The 13,640-nt window shown below is 41.7% G+C and overlaps 2 protein-coding genes across 2 annotated transcripts; both read right to left on the reverse strand.

Moving 5' to 3' along the window:
- Positions 1-4,007: 4,007 nt before the first annotated feature.
- LOC101307555 lies at positions 4,008-9,455 on the reverse strand. The gene is made up of 12 exons (XM_004291148.1): positions 9,156-9,455; positions 8,509-8,587; positions 7,972-8,070; positions 7,761-7,874; positions 7,422-7,582; positions 6,694-6,775; positions 6,113-6,198; positions 5,758-5,949; positions 5,113-5,594; positions 4,638-4,735; positions 4,331-4,607; positions 4,008-4,228 (listed from the first exon to the last, which is right to left on the reverse strand). Exons 1-12 carry the CDS (start codon positions 9,254-9,256, stop codon positions 4,008-4,010), a joined length of 1,992 nt encoding a protein of 663 aa, XP_004291196.1. The 5' UTR covers positions 9,257-9,455.
- Positions 9,456-10,499: 1,044 nt separating this feature from the next.
- On the reverse strand, positions 10,500-12,802 carry LOC101307852 (branched-chain-amino-acid aminotransferase-like protein 3, chloroplastic-like). Its single transcript, XM_004291149.1, has 5 exons — positions 12,584-12,802; positions 12,448-12,494; positions 12,047-12,225; positions 11,227-11,900; positions 10,500-10,759 (listed from the first exon to the last, which is right to left on the reverse strand). Exons 1-5 carry the CDS (start codon positions 12,783-12,785, stop codon positions 10,665-10,667), a joined length of 1,197 nt encoding a protein of 398 aa, XP_004291197.1. The 5' UTR covers positions 12,786-12,802; the 3' UTR covers positions 10,500-10,664.
- Positions 12,803-13,640: the final 838 nt, after the last annotated feature.

Consider the following 13,640-nt stretch of genomic DNA (forward strand, 5'->3'; position numbering starts at 1 on the left):
AACCAGAAGTGGTGCCGAAAGAAGTTCAGGGGGTGCTGGAGAGTTACAAGGATGTGATGCCGGCAGATCTCCCCAAAGGAGCTGCCACCGAGGAGAAACATAGATCATGAGATTGAGTTACTACCTGGTGCAAAACCACCCGCAAGGGCCCCTTACAGAATGGCTCCGCCAGAGCTAGCAGAATTGAGGAAGCAATTGGGAGATCTGTTAGAAGCAGGGTTCATTCAGCCCTCAAAGGCTCCATTTGGTGCGCCGGTGCTATTCCAAAAGAAGCATGATGGGAGCTTGAGGTTGTGTGTAGACTACCGAGCTCTTAACAAAGTCACCGTGCGGAACAAGTACCCCATTCCCTTGATTGCAGACTTGTTTGACCAGCTTAGTGGTGCCAAATATTTTACCAAGCTGGACCTCCGCTCGGGATACTACCAAGTCCGCATAGCAGAAGGAGATGAGCCCAAGACTGCATGTGTCACCCGATATGGTGCTTTTGAGTTCTTGGTGATGCCGTTCGGGTTGACCAATGCACCTGCCACTTTCTGCACGTTGATGAACCAAGTCTTCCATGGTTACCTTGACAAATTTGTGGTGGTGTATTTGGATGACATTGTGATCTACAGTTCTACTCTGGAGGAACATGTGGAACACCTAAGGCTAGTGTTTCAACAGTTACGAGCCCATCAGCTGTATGTCAAGCGTGAAAAGTGCTCCTTCGCGCAAGATACTATTAAGTCTTGGGCCATGTTATAGAGAGAGGGAGGATCATGATGGACATGGAGAAAGTACAAGCGATCGAGGAGTGGCAGAGTCCCAGAATGTGAAGGAGCTGCGTTCTTTTCTTGGATTGGCTAATTACTATAGGCGGTTCATTAAGAATTACTCAGGAAGGGACAACTCCCTTGACTGACCTCTTGAAGAAGGGAGTGGTGTGGGACTGGAACGAAGACTGTGAGCAAGCCTTCATGAACTTGAAGAAGGCTGTGATGGAAGATCCCTGTTCTTGCCTTGCCAGACCTGAGCAAACCATTTGAAGTGCAGACCGATGCATCTGACTTCGCCCTAGGGGGAGTCCTATTACAAGAAGGGCATCCAGTGGCGTATGAGAGTCATAAGCTCTCACCAGTGGAAAGGAGATATACAGCCCATGAGAGAGAAATGTTGGCTGTGATCCACTGTTTGAGGACTTGGAGGCACTATTTGCTAGGGGCAAGTTTAACTGTGAAGACAGACAACTCTGTAGTTAGTCATTTCCTGACACAACCGAAGTTGACCTCAAAGCAAGCTCGGTGGCAAGAGTTTCTCGCCGAGTTCGACCTCCAATTTGAGCACAAAGCAGGGTACACCAATCAAGTTGCGGACGCCCTAAGCCGCAAGGCCAACCTTGCGGTCCTTCGAAACCTGGCGACTTTGTCAGGCAGTGGAGTTGCCACTGACATTAAGGAAAGAGTAAAGGCTGGTTTGGAGAAAGATCCCGTGGCTCAAGGCCTCGTAAAGCTAGTGCGAGAAGGGAAGAGCCGCAGATTCTGGTTGGAGGACGGCTTGTTAAAGACAAAAGGAGGAAGAACATATCTTCCCCGGGTGGATGGATTGCGAAGAATGTTGATGCGAGAGTGCCATGACACCTTATGGGCAGGGCATCCCGGGTGGCACAGAACCTATGCCCTCCTGAAACAAGGTTACTACTGGCCGCAGATGCGAGACGATATGATGGAGTACACCAGGACGTGTCTCATCTGCCAACAAGACAAGGTAGAACGACAGAAGACAGCTGGGTTGCTGGAGCCGCTGGCAACACCCACTCGTCTATGGAAGAGTGTCTCCCTCGATTTCATTACCAATCTCCCGAAGGTTGGGGAAGTATCTGGAATCCTGGTCGTGGTGGACAGGTTCTCGAAGTATGCAACATTTGTTCCAACATCGAAGCATTGCTCGGCAGAAGACACAGCGAGTCTCTTCTTCAAACATGTGGTGAAGTATTGGGGAGTACCACAGAATATCGTTAGTGATCGAGACCCTAGGTTCACAGGGTCGTTTTGGACAGAGTTGTTCAAGCTACTGGGGTCTGAACTCAACATCTCCTCAAGTTATCACCCTCAGACGGATGGGCAGACTGAGAGATTCAATGCAATGTTGGAAGTATACTTGAGGCACTTTGTTCATGCAAATATGAAGAATTGGGTGGAGTTACTAGATGTGGCCCAGTTCTGTTTCAATTCGAAGAAGAGTTCAGCCACCAACAAGAGCGCGTTTGAAGTGGTGACTGGCCAGCAACCACTCTTGCCTCATACGGTGCAGGAGGTATACAAGGGGAAAAACCCGCGGGCTTTCAACTTCACCAAAGAGTGGAAAGCCAACGCGGACATTGCTCGAAGTTACTTGGAGAAAGCTGCGAGGAGAATGAAGAAGTGGGCAGATCAGAGTCGCAAACCCCGAGAGTTCCGAGAAGGAGACATGGTGCTCGTGAAGCTGCTCCCTGAACAGATCAGGACTATGCGCTCCACAGACAAGCGGTTGTTCAGGAGGTATGAAGGCCCACTTCCGGTCCTTTTGAAAGTGGGGCGGTGCTCTTACAAAGTCGACATCCCTGCCTGGATGAAAGTTCACCTTGTCTTCCATGTCAGCAACCTCAAACCTTACCAGTCTGATGCAGAAGATCAAGCCCGCAACTAGCCTACTCGACAGCATGTGGAGCTCAAGACACACAAACCAAAGGAGGTAGAAGAGATTCTGGCCGAGAGAGTAGTTGACAAGTTCGAGCAAGGGCGGGGAGACCGCCTAGTTACAGTGCGCCAGCAGCAGTACTTAGTGAAGTGGAAGAAGATGGGCGAGGAAGAGATCTGTTGGGAGAATGCCGAAGCCCTGAAGAAGTTCAAGCAGAAGATTGAAGACTTCAAGCTAAGTTCAAGCCCAAGGCAGTCGTCGAGAGCGCCGACAGCTTAAGTGGGGGAGGATGTTAGGGCCAAGACATGTAATGCCACAAGCAACCTTGCCCAGGGTCATGAGTCAAGCCCATGGTTGGTTGCTTGTGTGCAAGTGGCATTATTGTAATTTCTATTTTCCTTGTATATTATTTTATTTAGCTTGGCCCTCCTTGGCTTTTTTATGTTTCCCACAGCCAAGTGAGAATTTGGCCGATATGCTCTTTGTAGGGGAGTTCCTAGTCGGCGACGATTGGACTAAGGAACTAGTATAGGTAAGCACATGTACTTTAGCCCCTACTAACGTCTTACCATCAATAAAGAGAGGAATTATTCAATCATCTGTGTCCCGTGAGATCATTTCAACTTTTTATTCGAGTGCCCGCTCGCTCTTTGAGCTCGCTCCACAATTATATAAAACTGTGTTCTTGCTTGTTGCTAGCATCATATTAATATCGTGTGGTTTCCATTGTTCTTTGCAAGGTGCGCACAAGGCTGGCTTGCTACCTTTCAAAGGCTAGCGAGTACCGCACGGTCCTCTTTGCACCCTCGCAAAGTCGGCCCGTGACACGTTGGGCAACCTGTTTCCGCCCCGTTAGTTAGCGGGTTGTTAACGGGTTGTCGCCCGTTGGCCTAAAACCTTAATGGGGCGAAAATGGGCGGGTTTTTAACGGGCGGTTGGCGGGCGGTTAACGGGTAGCAGGTTAAAATGCCAGGTTGAAACCCTAGTAAGTATAGGATCAAACAATGGCAAGACTGTAACAACCAACAAAAAGAATGATGGAAAACAATGTTCCCATTACTTGAAATGTAAACTAACGAAGCAAATCTCATAAATTCAATTTCTAATCCACATGGTCTCCCGTCTCTGTTGGGTTTCTGTTTTCCATTTTTTTTCTACAAAGAATGTACATGATCCCAACGCCTTACAAAGCACAAACCCAAATTTGGAGCCAAAATCCCATAAAAAAAATAATATATATATATATATATAACGAAAAATGACCAAAAATGGAAAAAGAAACGAGAAGGCAAATCAACTAAGCTGACCAAAATAATGGGAAGAAAAAGGGCGCAAAACCACCAACAATTTCAGAGGCTACCAGTTCTGCCCGTGGGTTTTGGTTTCAGTTTTGCAAAGTCAACAAGGTCTCCAAACAGCTTGTCCTCTGGCTTGGCTGGCCTGCTAGGCGGGACATACGATGATGATGTAGGAGCCTGGTAAGAGTTTCTCATACCATTATTATTAACAGACAGACCGTGCATCTGCTGCTGAAGATATTGCGCCTGCTGCTGCTGCTGCTGATGATAGTATTGCGCATGTAGCTGTTGCTGCTGAAGGTATTGCGCTTGTTGATGTTGCTGGAAATATTGCCCTTGTTGCTGTTGCTGTTGCTGCTGAAGGTATTGTTGTTGTTGTTGCTGCTGCTGATCATAGCCATAGGGGACCATTTGATTGCCATACATTTGTTGAGGGTAAGTGGATGACATATTACTGGCTTGACTAGGTGGCTGTGGAAGCATACCCATAGATGGACCTTGAAGTGGTTGAGAAGGTGCCAAACCCAACTGACTGCTTGGAGCAACCTGCTGATTGATTGCTGACAAATGGTTGCTTGTAATTGGTTGAATGTACATACCAACTACCGGGTCACTAGTTGACCGTTGAGGTCCCTGTGGATGGAAACCACCCTGTCCATGTGTGACAACCACTTGAGGGACTTGCATCGGTGGTGCATATGGAGAACCTGCTACTGGGCTTCCATCATCTGCTGACGCTTCCCAGGGAGGTGGTGGTAATGATCCACTGGTTGGTGAACCTGCCAATCATGTGAGAAGTTAGATGATTGTAAATCCCAGTACAGTATTCTAAAGCATAGGATGAATAACAAAGCAAAAGGATTCTTTATGTCTTATGCAATCACCAATCGCTGGCACATCACCCGCCAGTTACTTGGAGACTCTCAAGTTGAGATAACCCCAATCCAATTATGAAATCCCTTCTCTGCACTGTCAGGAGATCAGACTTACATTTCTATCTTAATTATATGTAAAAAATTATGATGAAGTCATAATCATGATGTGCCCATGTTGTGATTGCATCTGCCTATATGCAAAAGAATGTGAATGCAATGTGCTGTTTTGTGCTACACAAAACAACAATGAGACAAAACGCCTAAAGTATATTAATGTGCACCATATCCTGGCGAAGGCGGCTGCTGCTGTTGCTGCATAATCTGACCATTCCAAGCAGGACCACCACCTTGCGCGTACAGTGACTGCTCATACTGAGGTGCTCCCATGTTTGGGACATTTCCATTTGGGTGAATTCCCCCTTGTGTACCTTGAAAATTCCGCTGCTGTTGAAATTGTGCGTTTAATGGACTGGTTTGGTTGCCCGCATGAGGAGGATGTGTATTAACAGGATTTGGGGCACTATTCCCATCAGAAAACATGTCCATAAGAACAAGGGCATTGGAGCCAGAAGTACTACTTGGCTGCTGATCAACAGGGACAAGAGCCAGTGAATCTGCCTTCGGTGAGTTAAAGTCATCTCCGCTAAGAAGATCCATCTTGGGATCGACCTTTGTCGTAGGAGTTGCACCATTAGTAGTTGGAGGTCCAGTAAGTAATAACTGATTAAGTGGGTTCGAGCTTGCACCAGCACTTGAAGTGGATCTGTGGAAAGAAGTCAAAAATACTGACAGTTCAGACAGTGTTAAGAGAATACCGGACTGGTCCTATACTAAAAAAAGGCCTACAGGTTAAATTCTTCGGTTGTTAATGACGGATTAGTCCTATATTAAGAAAAAGCCTGTTAATCTGTTGCAAATCCAATTACCTCCCATCAAGCTGTTTGTCATTACTTCCAGTGTCAATAAGAGGACCCCCGACATCTACAAGTTTTCCAGAAGGTCCAGCCTTGGGTTTATCTGGTTGAACTGGATTGCCTGAAGCAATGGCTTCATGTTTGGCTAGAAGACGTTGCAAGTCATCATTCAGTGCTAGTCCTTGACATAGTAGTGATTCATCCCTGAAAAAGAAAGTGTGATAAGTAAAGAATTCTCGATTACAATTGCAACTAGTTATCGAAAATAAGATAAAATCAACATAACACGTCCTCGTAATGTCTTTAAGAGTTCTTTGCATTTTTTTATGTTACATGGTATCAATCTATGTAAACAGTGGGGACTTACGAAGTCGAGTTAACAAGGTGTACCACCCTTTGTTTATATGTACGACACTGTTCAACCAAATCAACAATAACCTCCTGTCTAAGCCCCTGCAGATGATAATTAAATGTGAGAAAAGTTTAGACTTGCAACGGAAGATAATAGAAGTTCCAAATCTATACAAAATCTTCCTACTTCATGTCACAGTTACTCTTAGATGAAGTACCCAGGGGAAAATAGATCCAAATAGATTCAGCCAAGTAGGTTTAGTCTGGAAAGCTATGATATATTATACTGTAACAGAAAAATACTTTGTTAGGAGTAACAGCAGACTGCTTCATTCAATTTTAAACTCCTCAATATCAAGATAACAAAATACTCCACTATGTATTTCAGCATATATACCCGGTGAGTTTTAACCAGTTCAATAGCATTTTAGAAGTTTCCTCTTTGACACCAAAGGGATCTAGATTGATTCAGAAGTGATTGTATATATTGCATAACTAAGGCAAAGCACTACTACTAAGTATATACAGCAAAAGTTTTTGATTAATTAATATTACATTGTAACATTCTTTTTTTCATAATCAGAATCAAAGATGTACCTCTCTGTTCTCTGGATCTATAGCACTTAGCATTTCCGACAGGACATCCATAATACCCCGTGCATTCTGAATTTCAGTCAAGCTGACAACCAAATTTTTTTGTTAGAACAACAAAAGTGATAACGTACAAAAATCTGACTATACATTTCATAAAGAATTAGTAATAATCCTCATGCTGACTTTCATATTGACTGCTTTTGTCATGGAGCTTGCTGCTGCTGATTTCTTAGAGTTTGGATAAACGTTCATACTATTAGAATGGGACACATATCCTTCTCTCACCCATCAAAGATGCAAGTAATCGGAAAATACACCAACATCCCCAACCCTCTAAACTCTAAACCTTCCCCCACCCCCAAAACCACTTTCCAGCAAAGATGAAACATCAATTGCACTGACGCATAAACACGAAAGAAATGAAACACAAGAGCAAACCAAACAACCTAACAAATGCATTCATTGCATGTATCTTCAAAGCACTTGATGATCTAATAAATCCCAATACAGCATGTGACAAAACAGAATTCGTAATGAAGTATTGAAATCATTCAATCAGAACCTAGCATATATTAAAGGAGGAAAAAGAACTGCCACACTAGTCAACAAAAGACCTGGCAAACACTACTCAATCCACTCAATACCATTTTGAATTCAAAGAACCGATATTATGTTGACAGAATGTTCATGAAGCTAGCATAAGTTCAGAAAAGGAGGAGGTAAATATGTACCTTAATGTTGGGAACTCGGGCTCATTAGAAGGCTCAGGTATATCTTTTGGATGATCTGGATTGTGCAAATTTTGAGGGAGTGATGACAATGGTTGTGTCTGCAGAGGTGTGAATACAGGAGCAGCGGCCTCAGATCTGTGAGGGAATACTGCTCCAGCACGCTGAAATCAAGAACTCATTTAAGTCAGACAGTGTTGAACAAACAAGCACTACAACTGCGTCTAAGGAATGAAGTAACAATTTCCTGCACATTATTGCTTTGTCAATGCTCATGGTGTTGAGTTTTGACCTTTTTTTCTTATAAATTGATGCTTCAGGTTACATCTTTTGAGAACATACCAACAATTCCTGGTATGCAGCATAGTATTGTGGATATCTTGCTCTAGGGCCACCAAAAGCTTCTTGCCAGGTATCTATCAGAATCAGTATCTTCTCTTTGACATGATAGTCCGGCTGCAAATTTGCATCATATATGCCATCAGAAATCTTCAACGGAAGTGAATAGCGAAAGCATTATGAAGCAACCAAATCATGGAAGAGGCATATATACCTTCTTTTTTACTATTTTCACCATCTCATGGAGGAGGTCTCTCTCTGCTACATGCATATGAACAATATCTCCACAATTCTTTATAATTGTTTCCAACAGCTAGAATAAAGCAAGCAGACCAAAACAAAACCAAGTTTAGACCTCTGTAATACAAAGCCGTTAAATACAACAACAGTCATGAGGGTATCAGCAGCATCTAAAATATACGAGACTAACATACAATTTAGTGCAATTTCAGCAGCCAAACAAATTATCCATATTACATCTAAATTTTAAATCTGCCAACTTATCCTAGCACAGCATTCATTTTATATTCTTGTTCTAACTAATACTTAAATGAAGACTAACAGGAACTGGCCAGGAGCTGATATCATGTCGGACTCCACCAAAGTAAAAGCATACACATGTCGTTAACATTACAGGCACTAACTAACTTAGCATCCGCATATTTTGTTATGACAACTCAAAAACGCTTACTAATATAATATAAAATTAGCCAGCAAACATTTTTAAACTAACAAGATCTCAGGAGCTTACAGTAAGGGCAAGAAGTTGAACTTTTGAATTCCTACTTCCAAGACGCTTCTTTATACCTTTGACAACATCCTTTGCTTGCCTGATACATAGAAGACCAAGGGAGAACATTCAATACACCTATTCTATCACCATAAATTCAATCTTAAGAACAGCACATACACTAACATATACATCACAGTTTCGACTCACATCACTTTGCACCCTCTCCCATGCTTAATTCACTTGTATCATGACAATACACACAAACAAACCATGAAACAAATCGGAAACCCCTCCCATTGTGACACATTCAGCTCACTAGTACACACAAATCAATCCTCATTCGAAAACTTATTACTACACATCGAATCGAAGCACAAATGCGGACAAACAAAATCCAGGACTAAATCGCACCGCTCGCCGCTAGATCCAAAGAAAAACAACTAGTAATAAAACATGAAATTCTAGCTTTCTGCAATTCTATCCTCACATTTCCATTCATCCACTGTTGGATCAAAATTCAACGACCGTTTCAAACTCCACCATTACTTATCTAGATTCCAAAAATCCATATGCCAGATTATATCACACACATTCAATATACAGATTACACTAGAAATCAAGCTAAGCAAAATCAGAGAGAGATTAGAATCCAGTGCGGCACATACACAGGGTCGTGGTTGCATATGTCACAGATTTCGATGTTCATCGCCCAATCAGGACCGATGAGCATGTCGCTCGTGGCGCGCTCCACCATAGAATTCACCATCCTCGCTCCTCGCCGGATCCGAACACCAAACCGCGCCTCCGATCACCGTAAACTCCTTCCGGCAGGATCGCCGATATCTTAAGGAATATTCCGGCGGCTTTCTCTTTCTCTCTCTGTAAACTCTTCTCTTCTTTCTCTCTCTCTCTCTCAGAGTCTGTGAGATCGCTCTGGCTTCTGTTCTTTCTTTCTCTTCTTTTCTGTTGAAGAACCGATTTTTCTTGCTTTTTCCTTTCGGTGAGGGAAGTAATTTGACTGCCAATCAGGGACGTCCACGTAATGGGCTCGCGGGCCTTAAAGAGGTGTAGTTGGGGTGCACCGTTTGTTTGACCTACCTCTGTTATCAGCGGTTGACTGTTAAACTTCCGTTAAGTCTAACGTCACCGACTTTATCATTTTAGTATTTGTTTCTGATTAGGCTTCCATTGTTCCTAATCATCTCTCCATTGATGATCAATGAAACTAATCAACTTTAAACAAGGCTCACTCTTCAAGTTAATGTTTTATATTCAAAGTCTGTTTCGCTTGATTGTGCAAGAATTGCCTTCTCGACCTGAACATGTCTTGTTAAAATTTTATATAACTCAACCTCGTGTGTTCGTATGCGATCATAAACAAATTATGCTCGTTTTTTAATTAAATAAACTAAAACGATCAATATTCCTTGTTTCAAATAGAAACTCGTGTTGTTTTCACTTGGCAACACAAATTTGAATAAAACAAAGTCAAGCCCATCACTTTGTGCCAACTTTTGATGCATCAATCTTTGATATCATCATCTCAATCTCCAACCTGCTAAGCATACAGAAAATCCAAACACAAATCTCCATCAAAGAAACAAGTGGCGATAATTATATAGGAGATTTTCAACGTCTAGTCTCAGATAACCGCCCCACTACTGGATCAAAACAAATATTCTCAAACACAGAAAGGTGAGAACAAAACAGACAAGCATCGATCCCTTTTGCAATTAGGAATAATCCCCAACTTAGGCAACAACTATGCAGAGCGTAACATATGCTCCACTAGATTTAATTTCACTATCTAAAATCACTTTCTCTCTGTATTAAGCATCATTGCAGTAAATTATTTAGTAATTCCTCTTGGTTTATCCGAAATATTATTGAATAATTTTGTTTGATTGTGTATCCGGTCACCAAATTTGAGCTTGAAACCAGGAATAAATAGTCTCATTCTCAATCCCAGCAATCCAAGTTTGACCTCTCAACAGTAATGATGCTGTAATGGCTGGAAGAATGAAGCTCCGCACATATAAACTGCCTTTATTAGTCTGAAATTACAAGAGAGCAGAGCTCCAAAGTGTACAGTAAATAGAAATATCAGATTTGGGTAATGACTGGTTTCCGGTGCTTGAAATTTCAACAGGTTTGAAAGTATCAGACAGTGTCAGCTAGTAAGGAATAGGTGTTCGAACAGTAAGGGGGCCGGATTCCATGTCTTTGATGATAAGATTCAGGAGAATCTGAGTCAAGGATCCTTCTTTGCCTGTAAATAAGAAGCAAGCATGGTTAGTCATGAATTCAAAAAGCATGTCATAAGCAACACCAGTTCGACATGGACCAAAATGCAATGATAAGAAACTTCGAGGAATCAAAGTTCGCAAACTATGTTTTAAAGATATGTATGTTTGGATAAACTTTGGAGGACATAAAGATGACCCCATTACTAAAACACGATTATTAGAGGACGGCAGCTGCAATAGCATCACGGTGAACATTGCTAGTTTATAATGAAAGCTGGGAAAAGAAAGCCAAAGTCTTTAAGGAAAGACTCTGAACAGGCTCAGCAGCATGAACATTGAAAGTAGAAAACTTATGCAGATATTTGGTGCGAAGTGTATGTGGCCAATTCAGTTAATGTATGAAAAAAGAAGTGCACTGTATGCCTTGTGTTTAAGTCAATTAAGTATTTAAGGTTACTTAGCACAGTGAAATTAAGTTCTTAGATCTTACCATCACCAATGATCTGCTCGTCCCATTGCACTATAGGACGAACAAGAATTCCACTGCCAATAAGCATCATCTCAACTGCCTTCTTCCCTTCCTCAACAGTCACATTTTCAACTCTCACTCCCTGAAGCTTACCCTCCTTCACCAGGCCTTCTGCAAGCGCCAAAACTCGCTTAGCCGTGCAGCCACTAAGTATTTTGTCAAATGGAGGCATCAGAAGTTCCTTATCTTTTGTAACAAAAGCCACATTCATGTTAGGGCCTTCGGCAATGAATCCGTCACCATCCAGCCAAATCGCTGCAAAGGCACCTTTTTCTTCAGCCTCCATCTTTGAAAGCACATTTGGAAGATAATTCACACTCTTCATAACCGCAAATTGGGGTGGTTTTATAGGGATCGACGAAGTTACTACTTTAACACCCTTCGAACTAAAAGGCGATTTGTCTTGGACTACCACAGCATAAAGAGCTGGCTGATCGCAGCCAGATGGAGATAACTGAAAATCACCAGGTCCTGCCGAGAGCCAGTACCTTAGTGATCCTGTTTTGCACTTAGAAGCACTCACTGTTTGTATGAGGATTCTCCTAATACTTTCTCGATCAAACGCTAGGCCAATTTTGGCCATGGATGCTGACCTCAAAATACGGTCAATGTGCTGGTCCAGCTCGTACAAATATCTAAAATGTAGACAAATACACAAACATAAAATCATTGATCTTTTTTAATGTAAACATTCAAAAGCACTGAATATCCAGTTGTAGAACATTAAAGATCCTACAAATTTAAAGTGATGTATTGAATGGTTAAGCAGCAAGTCACTGACCCATCCCTTATAGCAGCAGTGTCGAAAACCCCATGCCCTCTGTGGACCATGTGATCATCAATAGGAATCACCATAGCAGCTGGATCTGTTGTAATTCCTCCAAAAATGCTAGAATACATGGCTAGAAACTCTTGTGTACCCTTTCGATTTTCGCGGTTTATTTTTAGCCTTTCCATTGCCTTTCTAGAGACGAAGAAATAAAATCAAAACCTTCAACAAAATCGTTGCCATTTTTCGATCACAATGTGTATATTTCAATCACTGAATCACAGTTTAGTACATAAGACACCAGAATTGTCGAACCAACTGTCGTGACACTCTTATGGATTATAATAGGAGCATTGAAGCTTAAAATGCAACTACGCAAGGATTCTTAAAAGAAAAGGGAGAGAGAAAAGGACCTCTGAGCTAGTCAGCAGTGGGACATCAGAGACTTGAATGCTGTAATCTTCAAGTAAATTACCAGAGATCAATATCATCGTTTTAAGAGTGATTATTTTCGACAAAAAAGAAAGAGTGAATTTGAGTTAATTTTACCAGTCACAGCTTCGGTTCGGTTCGAGCTTCTGATAGATTTGATATCTTTGGCTGAGCCGTGGTGAATATAACGTAACCCAGGTCCTAAAAATGCAAGGTTTCTTGGAATTAGACGCAAACTAGGTGAAGGATGTTCAACTGGTTTTCTGGTAATATGTGGGTTTCGCGAGACGGGTATAGAGAAAAATTGGAGGGAAGCCATGGAAGCGATCAGAGTTAATGCTTCAGGAGCTTTGAGCTTTAGATATTGACTGGGTTTATGTTGGCAAGTTCATTTTCATCTACTACTGGGAAGCAGAAGAAAACAAAAATAATAGTCAGCTGTTTGTATTTTCTTTTGTATCATATGAACGGTGGGTCCTGTTATAGTAGCAATTATAGAGTGACATGGATATCACCTCGTTTTCTTGGTGGCGCGTGGATCTTACACTCGGTTTCTTGAAAGGGCTAATTTGGAGATTAGGGGACTAACCTTCATGGACCGCTGCAAGGCCATTTCAGGGGCTAAATGTGATTACAATGCTAATGTGTTTGTTGTGTTACATTTCACTGTTTGATTCTCCGATGTGTTTTTACTTTGTTTATGATTACTAGGCAAGTTTACAATTTGTTGTGGGCTAATCAAGCCTTTCATCTTAAACAATACGTATCTTTTCATATAAAAAATAGAAAATCATAAAGTATTACGCTCAGATATATTCTTAAATTTTTTAAGATATAAGTTTAACCTATAAGTAATGTAGTTTGTCTATTTTTATGTTAGTGAAACATATTCGAATCATTTTAAAATTTAAATCGAACATAATATTTCAAGAATCTTTATATCATCAATTTTTTTTGTTTTAAAGTACATATTCTTAACGAAACCAAAGCAAAAGAAAAAATTTCTAGTTAATACTTTTAGATAATGTTAACTAAATACTTTATAGGCCTAGAAATTAAATTTTTAACGGTTAGGGGTTCCATAGTGACTCCGTTAACGGTTTCTAATTCTATTATTTAACGGCTTAACGCATAGGACCTACCAATTCACTGGACATCTTAACGACCCACGCAG

The sequence above is a fragment of the Fragaria vesca genome, linkage group LG2, assembly GCF_000184155.1.
Source record: "Fragaria vesca subsp. vesca linkage group LG2, FraVesHawaii_1.0, whole genome shotgun sequence".
NCBI lineage: Eukaryota > Viridiplantae > Streptophyta > Magnoliopsida > Rosales > Rosaceae > Fragaria > Fragaria vesca.